This window comes from Ziziphus jujuba, chromosome 7, assembly GCF_031755915.1.
Source record: "Ziziphus jujuba cultivar Dongzao chromosome 7, ASM3175591v1".
NCBI lineage: Eukaryota > Viridiplantae > Streptophyta > Magnoliopsida > Rosales > Rhamnaceae > Ziziphus > Ziziphus jujuba.
The window spans coordinates 5,118,790-5,128,220 of NC_083385.1; the positions used below are offsets into that span (position 1 = coordinate 5,118,790).

The following is a 9,431-nucleotide window of genomic DNA, read 5'->3' on the forward strand; positions in this document are numbered from 1 at the left end:
TGTCAATACATTATAGAATTTCAGTTAGCACAATAAATAAAGGAAGGCACATGAATAAATGAATAGTTAACATTACACAATTTGGACATGTATATTTGACATGATTTACGTATTTCCATGGCTTGGACTCCTTCATTCGAATCCCCAGCACATATTCTTGCATTGCGTATGAGAATTGGAACTTAGATGGATTGTCGATGAACTTTCCATGACATTGCTCAATGTATACCTACAACAAAATAATTTATTAGTTATCCAAAATCACAATAGCCACATATAGGACACCTGGCCGTTACTTACCCAAAATCCTCCATCTAGCACTTCAAAACTAGGATAAAAAATATCAGGAAATTGATTGGCACGTACACGAAATAGGTAAGGCAGGACTTCCATATGCTACATTGAAAGACGAGTTAATTTTAAATTACATCCATGCAGTTGAACAACTATTTATGGAATTTATCAAATTATAAAATAAAAATCTTGATCGAAAAATACTTACATCGTGATTCAGCCACTTCTCACTGTTTATAAGCAACTGGAAAAAGTCTTTACCCGCAGTCAAAATGTCCATATCAACCTTTGCTACCCAACCAGACTTCATAAATTTGTCAAGATGTTTTACAAGTCGTGTGGGTACTGGTTTGTATGGGTCGAACTTCAAAGTAGAAGATGCACCGGGTAAAGTGCACTGTAGTTTTTTTCGCAAGCCTCCGACACTATAAGGAGTTGTAATAGCTGCTGCCACCTTCCTATCCCTCCTCCCAATATCTATGTTTTGCTTAGCAGCTGCTACCTTTCTTGCATGTCTCCCGGCAGGAAACTTTGATGGAGACACTTTCTCGATAATCGTAACACTTGGTCCTGTATCGTCTACAACATATGGCTGTGACTGTCTATCAACGGGGGTCGCATCGGGACCATACTCTTCTTTATTTTCATCCCCTTCAACGTCCATCCCATCTCCCAACCCGTCAGCACTAACTCCCACTCCTTGGTGCTTCGTTAACTTATCAAGCTTGGTGTCCAAACTTGCAAACTCTCTAAGCATGGCGATTCGTAAATCCTTAATGTCTTGCTGTACACTAGCCACTTCGCCTTCAAGGATTGTTAATCTCTCTCTCAAAGGTACCTAAAAGAAATAATAATTATTAATACTTGCAATAATGAAAAAAGATAAACATTCATACAATTTATTCAAACCTCATCATGGGATGGAGTCGTTGGAGGTTGGGATGGAGTCGATGGTTCAACATGAACATGAGTAGCAACTCCTGCAGTCGATGAAGAAGGCTGGTCTGTCAGCTTATGTCCCATTCGCCGCCTCCCTCCTTTTCCCATAATTTCCACAGACGCCTCTTTCCGTTTCTTACTTATTCCACTTCTTGTAAGTGGAATACCTTCATCTTTTTCATCATGACTTGCCTGTGGTGGTTTGTCTCGAACAGCAGGTGCAACATTGTATGGAGTACTGTCATGACGTACATCCCATGCCAAGTTGCCGATATATGCATGCTCAACTTCAGTCACATTCATTAAGCCATGAACGGGATACTGCAAAAGACAAAAGGGATTATGATCAAGTGATTAGTAAGTAATACTAATATTCATACAAATACTACAAAAGTGTATAAATAATATTACTATGTTGGAATGTATATATATATATATATATTTGTACATATAAGTGGAAGAACTCATATACTTACATCACGATGATTGAAGAGTTCAGTGGCCTTCTCAAATCTTGGCACTTGTGAAAAATGCCAATTAAGAATTCGAGGGAATGCCATGTCCGGCAACTTCTTTCTGAATGCTTGACCCAACGAATGAATTGTCTCAAAACCCCAAATCTGTCAAACAATTAATTAGTAATGAATAAGTAAAGAAATACACACCATAAATACAAGTGTAACAAATTTTAAATAATAGTGTAACAAACTTACCATGAAAGCCAAAGGAAATCCACAAAGACTATAACTCTTTGACTTGTTTAAAGCCATGGACTCTCTATGCTCAAAAGCACTCTTCAACGATCTAATGGTGGTAGTATACGATAAAGTACCCCATGGATAGTTATTGAAGTACTCTAAATCGTCCACCATCTCCAAGTGATTATGAGGTGCGGTGGCCATGCTTTCTTTGCTTAGAAGAACCGTCTCTAGGAAATATAATAAAGCCAACTTCAATCTATCATCGTCGGCTTCATCATTATCTTGACACTGTGCAGTCATGAAAGCTTCGGTTATCTCCGAGTTAGTGACCTTTCGCTTTCCGCCAAAATACGTGTCACTAATACGAGTAGAGACGTTAACTTGCCTATTGGGTTCGTAACCAAACCGTAGACCTGTAATTATGGTGAAGTCTCTCTGTGTAAATCTAGCACCACGCCTTCCAAAATTGAATACCATAGAGTCCTTGTCGTCGCAAACACACTGCCTATACAGCATGCTATTGACGATGTGGCCACTAAATTGTATCTCATTGGCCTTCAAAAAGTGGCCAAAACAGCTATCCTCAAACTTCTTTATTTGGGTTGGCCTTCAAAATTGTAAAACTCATTCAATACAGCATAACTAAAGGTTTTCAGATAAGTTCGTTACATTAAAGCGAAATTAGTTTGCAAAATATTTTCTATGTTGTACAGAGAAGCAACTTACATTAATGGGGGACAAACCACCACCAATGCTTCTCTATCTATTTATATCTCTCTCTCTCTCTTTATCTGTCTCTGTGAGTGTATGTGTAATTTTATCAGCTTGCACTTGTAACTCCACGATTGCAAATTTTGTGCTTCAATTTTTTGCTCAGTCCATCAGTTGCTCCTCCAATGCTGAAAGAAATAGAAAATCAATACTAGTAACCATGCAGCAATCAAATTTAGTATATTATATGTGTAAGATGTGCATATGAACAAGAGCATATGAGAAATTTGGAAATTTTCCACCAACAGAAAAAAACCACAAGAAGCATAAACCCTTTTAAACAAATATAATCCATACAATTAGGTATGTCTAAACCAGTCATAAGCCAGATCTCAACATGAAAACCAAGAAAAACAACTAACACTCCATTTAAAATCTCTGTTCTGGTTGCCTAATCAATTCACTCAAGTCAAAACACTCCATATCAGCAAAGATATTAGCCCATCATTACATGAGATGTGGTATGCGATTTCAATTTGTGATAAATCCTATGATTCAAATTAACCATTTAGTGACACTTGGTTCTATCCTTTAGAACTACATTCTCATGTCAGCTAAAACTTCTGAAATGCTCAATAAGTTTGGCTGTAAAAGTATGGTTACTGCTAGAGCAGTTGATTTATAATGCATTCACTATAATTTTAGCGGGCAATGTCCTGTAACCAAATAGAAACGCAGACTTCCATAGTTAACCATTGGAATAAAAAATTACTTGATAAACTGATTTGGGGTGGTTGAGACTGAAGGCTCCCTCTCATGGCATCACAATGTCCATGAAAACAAATATTGTTATAATTAGGGCTTCACAATAAAGAACTGAGTACATAGCCTAAGAATTTCTATCAGTTTTTATACCCTGCAAGATGCCAAGCAATCTGATTACCTCTTTTCATGGTAGTAACAAATTAAGACTTAAAACAGATGGCAGATTATTACTGTGTCATGACCTCAAAATGTCAACTTCCTGTAGCAAACTACAAAAGCCATAAGCCATTCTCCAATTTCTCCGCACCTCAACCCCATGTTTTTTAGCATTCTCCAATGCACCTATTCAACTTGAACCAAAATTACTCCACCTTTCCCTCTAGTTCCCTTCCTGACCAGGAAAGTGAAACCTTGTATGAGGATATCCAAGCTTAAAGCCACTGTCCATATAAAATCTAGTCTTTATGGTTGGAAAATAAGATATTATATCCTGTGGCTATTACCATTTCAGATCAGCATATGCAGACTAAAAGTATAGTGGACAGCTATTCGTCTTGGGAAACATCCTTCTATGTCTACTCATCCTTTTGAATGGTTAGGCATGCTATCTAATTGACCAACACTCAAGACTATTTCTTCAACTCGATTTGTTTAGTTATATGATCTTCACAAACATGAAAACACTCTTGTATTATAAGTAGCATACTAGGTCAATAACATTTAACATGTAAGCTAATCTTCAATGAACTGCAAAGACTTTTCACACATTACGGATCTTAGAATCTGAGGAATACTACCTTTACTGCCACCATAGTGAGGAGCAGTGTCCCAGAACTCATCACGCATCTGCAATAGCTGGCTTTTTGTTATTGGCTGAGGATGCTTCCAAGGTTTTGGCTTCCGGATTCTTTTCACAGCCCCTATTTTATTAGAAGTTCAGGTTATTTTAGCAATTGTTTAAGCAAATAAATATTGAAACTAGATGTATAAACTTTCTAAATTAACTCTTTTATCTGACAAACTTAGAAATATCAATATACTATTGCAGATGTCAATCTCAAGTACACAAAATAAAGATACTGCTTTTTCGTTATATTATTCTTCTTTCTATGTTTCTTCGTCGGTTTGCCAAACTATATATAACTACCAATTATCAACTACCACGATCTTCATTCAGTAATAACCCAGGATTATTCAAACAAGACCAAACAGGCAAAAAATGAAAGATAACTCTTTTAACTTTCTGCTTTTGTTTGCAAAACAAATGTGCATCTCAAGAATGCTTGCATGTATTCCACTGCACACAAATAAAAGAGAGATTGATTTGAATATGGAATCTAAAAGTTCAACCTACCTAACGCTTTTTGCAATGTATGTCATTCGAAACCAAGCTGGATGGGAATTGGTATTAAGATTAACATAAATCAGACATCCGAGAATATATCACCACTAGCACTTATACAGAGACTGACTTCTTAATTTGTAGATTGAAAAGTTGAAAAACATTTCTAAAAGCCCAAATCCAGCCAATAACCAAAATTTCATAATATCTCAGGTTAAGGTTATCCATAACAGTGTCACTGACTCACTGTCACATTCATCTGGAGCATTGATTTTTGAAGAAATTTCCAAAAAAAATAATAAATAAGTTTTTTTCTCGTAATATATGAATAAAAAATCTTACGAATCACCTTTCAAATTTTAAGCAAGCTAGTCACCAAATTTGAAAGCTAAAAATTAAAACAAAATTGAACAAAGACAAACCTAATACTCTGTTTGGATGATGAGAAAAACATCCTGAAGGTGCAAAGAATTCACTAATTTGGCTTTGGTAGAACTGAGATTATAATTTTACTAAACAAAAGAAAAAAGATATCATAATGTTTCGGTTTATTTTCTCACTTGCATAAGTTTCCTGAGCTTTCTGAGCCACCAAACAGAAGGAGAACTGTCGGAACAAATTAAAAAAAAAATTAAAAAAATCAAAGAGTGAGCTCACTGTCTCAATAAACTGGTTCTTCTATGACACCGGCGAATGGGAGGACAATGGCGCTGCTGGTGTGTTTTTTGCTTGAAGTGAAAATGGCGCTGCTGGTGTGTTTCTAAAGGGAAAGGGAAAGCTTTGTTTTTATGCCCTAGTTCTGTTTCGAAAGGAAAAAGGAATGGAGGAAAAAAAAAAACCAAAAACAACAAACTAAAACAATTTCGGTAGAGAAAATAGACCCAATAAAAAAGTACAAAAGGGTATTTTGGTCTTGATGTATTAAAAGGTGGTTATTTTTAAAAAAAAAAATTTTTTTTGCTATTTTTCTAAAATGAAGTTGTAAAGTGGTTATTTTTCGAAAAAATCCTATATAAAATGACAGTCCAAGCCCATTTTGTTTTGTAGAAGTCCAAGCCCAGGTTTTGAAAGGTACAAGCCCAGTTTTGTTTTTGTAGAAGTCCAAGCTCAGTTTTATTAGGGCACTTTGAGATCAGGCCTCTTTGGGTAAGGTATTGGCTTCCCTGAAGACGAATCTAATCTGCTTCATTAGTATGTAAACATGGCTAACTACACCACGCATGAGGAGTATTGACAATATTTGCTATTAATCAAACTATGTTGCTTGAAATTAGATTTCTTTTCTTTCATCAAAAAATTAGGTTCTTTAAAATGCCAATTCGATATGAAAGAAGATGTTTCATTTATCTAAATATGGGATTTTTCCAATCTCATTACCATCGGATAATCACTTTCATGACCTTAAGATTGGAAACTTCATGTTGAAAAGAAACTTAATTTTTATTTTTATCAAATTATATAAATTTATTTTTGGCCACTTCCTGTAAGTTTTTCTTTTCTTTTTAATTATTTCCTTTTTTTTTTTTAGTAAAAGCTTATTTTAACATATGGTTTCAGATCTATATTACCATGTGTCCCCAAAAAAAAAAAAAAAAAAAATTCATTGAGTCTCCTCTCTTTGATAGTAACAATGAATTTTTTTTTTGATTTAATTATTTTCAATTTCACATGCGAGTCTCCTCTCTTCATCTTGAAAAAAAAAAAAAAATGTGCTACTGCATGTTTATATGTATACTTAATACGTGGCCCCGTCAAATGGAGGGGGGAAAAAAAAACAAAAGTTAATATAAGGTGTGTTAAGGTTCATATACTATATTAACTTCTTTTTTTTTTTTTTTTTTTTTGAACAACATCTTATATCAACTTGAGAAATTAGAAAACTCTAGTGTTGTAATTATTATTATCATTATTATTGCAGCTTTAGTTATCTATTTTTTTGATAAAGAGCTTTAGTTATCTATTTATTTTGGGTTGAAGCAGAAACAGTCATAACTAGAACAGTAAACTAATTAAGGAACCACAGTCTATCTTTTACCTAGCTAATTAATTTAATTTACATTTACATTTTCATCCATGGGGGATTATTTAATGTCCGTACTTACGTCAATCCTTGATATGAAACTTAAAAGAAGAGACTCTTGATGGTTGAATAGGTAGAGAAGAAGGAGAATACAAGGAAAACAATTCCAATAATTGTGGAACAAATGGTGAAAAGATCCTTGAAGTAAACCCTCATGAGGGTTGCCTTGAAAAAGTTCCAGGGATTGTCATAATACTGGTTAGGTATTTGGCAAAGACCAGCGTAGAAGTAACGTGATACCACAATTTGGTCACGCAGTTTGTTAACCATGCGAACCACTTCCTCGTTGCTGCCAAGCCAGTTGTGAGCAATTTTCTTGTCGATCATAAATTCCACATCTTCGGCGGTGCTGATGAGTTGACCCAGCAGGAAAACATAATTGCAGATAAAAGGCTCATCCGGATAAGCAAACTGTTCCAAAGCCATGACATTTCTCATGATGCATTCGGTGTTGCCTTTTATCTTCAGTTCAGGAATTTCCAATTTCAAATAATTCCGATATACACCCTTAAACATGGGATAAGGCTCTGTTTTTTTATTAGTGTCAGCTATAACTCTATTCTCTTTGCATCTCACAAACTTAACCCCTGCCCTACTCAGTTGTGTTGCAGTACAGAGACAGAAAATAGCATCATCCTTCTCTGGATACTGATCACCCGGAAGCATAAACTTTCTAACCAAATCAGTGAAATATTTGATTCCCTTGAATGGGATCTTAATTTCACCATCTTTTTCATTCTTGACGAGATCAGCAAAGCGGATTTTATTCGTGGATTGTGTCATTTGCATGTATGTTCTCTCGGCAAGAGGTTTGCCAAACCTGTGATAATCAAGGAAGAATTCACAGGAAATGTTCTTAAAGCAATCGCTGCATTTACTTTCCCCTGTTAGCCCTGATAGCTGATGATTATTTTTGCTCTCTGTCCCGTTTTCATCCTCTGGGTACATGAAGTCAAATAGTTCATTGAAAACAAAATATGGGAGCTGATTAAGCATTATCAAGTCCAGTTTTATACCTGTCTTCTGCCATGGTGTTCTCAGTATGTAATCGTCTGAACGGTTTTCATAGTTTCTAAAGAAGAGCTCAAAGATGAAGCACGCATCTCTTAGAAACATGCGGATGAAGTCGAGTCGATTATTAGGAGCAGCAGGATCGAAGTCAAAAGGTCATTGCATAGCTACTCTGGATGCGTGGTAGTACTTTGTCCATGAATTCGATCCTTTTTCCCTCCTCTATATGTTTCCATAAGTCCCGATTCTAGAATTGTTGATCATACTTGAATTTTTGATGCTCCATTGCATTCAACTTTGGATTGCCATGGTGAAGAGGGCCAATGCAAACTAGGTGAAGAGTGTAAGTTGCTTCCTTTACATTGCGGAGCTTCTCCGGAACCCTGAAGATCCAACATGTATTGTTCGGGTCAGGTTCCAAGTCCTTTGGCATGTCGATGATGACCGGCTGGTCAGGCAACTCCTCCTTTGAAACAGAATGGTGTGATGGTGATCCCATTCTCTTTCCCTTATGACATCCAGATCAATGAGAAAATAAACAGAGTAAACAATTTGGCTATATGCACATGTACTTAGCTAGCACTGGATTATTTAACAACTATTAATTTGAAATGCAATATGTTTTCGGTCATTTCTCTTCAGTAAAAAACTAATAAAGTATTGATGGATCACATATGGTTTTACAAATGGCTTACCTTCCTAATTTTTTTATTTTTTTTAATCAAGCTCTCTCACCAATTCTTAAACCACTTGGGTTTAGCATAATTATTGGGACCAAATAGTGGAGTATATATATATTTTTTCTAAAATACATAAAAAAAAAATGAAAAGTAAGTAGTACTCCACATCTTTGAGATTTATTAGTTATGGGTTCAACTCACCCTAGAAATAATTGCAATCCATATAAAATGTAAAATAAAAAAGAAAATTGCCATCTTTTCTTTTTTTTCTTTTTTTTTAAATGTTAAAAGAAAAATTGATATCTGTGCAATACAGGAATTAACATTTGGATATCGGTTTGTTTCTTTTGGTCCTTGTCTATGCTTAACTTTTAATCATAGCTATTCATTTCCAATCTGTTTAATTTAATGACCAAAATTAATGACATATTATTTTATAACATATGATTTTCATATGACCACTAAAACCAATGTCACATGACTTTCATATGACTACTAAAGCCCACAAATATGCAATTTTTTTTTTCCTAATGGACTACACATTTGCAATTAAAGTTACTTTTATTTTGTTCCATTAAAAAAAGAAAAAGAAAAAAAGAAACAGCAGAGACTCTTAGATACTGGCCGCCATTGAAGCTCCATGTCCACCTCTTTTATTTCTCTCTATAAGAATACTCATAACAGTTACTCGAAATAATATTACTTTTTATATACCTCAAATGGTTGAGAACTAAGCTCTCATCACAAACAGAAAACACAAAAAAAAAAAAGAAAAAAAAGAAAAAAAAGAGATAGGTCGCCATTGAATCTACACTGTCTCCATTTTTTTTTCCTTTTTTTTTTTTTGGATAATTTACATTGCCTCTACTTTCACCTCCAGCTTTTGGAATAAATGGTATTTCAATATA

The 9,431-nt window shown here is 34.9% G+C and overlaps 1 protein-coding gene across 1 annotated transcript; it reads right to left on the reverse strand.

Annotated features, from left to right (window-relative positions):
* Window positions 1-6,874: 6,874 nt before the first annotated feature.
* Window positions 6,875-8,342, reverse strand: LOC132804387 (uncharacterized). Its single transcript, XM_060818677.1, has 2 exons — window positions 8,110-8,342; window positions 6,875-7,904 (listed from the first exon to the last, which is right to left on the reverse strand). The coding sequence occupies exons 1-2, from the start codon at window positions 8,340-8,342 to the stop codon at window positions 6,875-6,877; spliced, it is 1,263 nt and encodes a 420-aa protein (XP_060674660.1).
* Between the last annotated feature and the right edge of the window lie 1,089 nt (window positions 8,343-9,431).

Bases quoted from the DNA above. Each gene is read 5' to 3' on its own strand.
- LOC132804387 (XM_060818677.1), bottom strand. From the start codon at position 8,342: ATGGGATCACCATCACACCATTCTGTTTCAAAGGAGGAGTTGCCTGAC. The intron at 7,905-8,109 runs GTATGATCAACA...GCTCTTCTTTAG, and splicing joins ATGGAGCATCAAAAATTCAA to AAACTATGAAAACCGTTCAG.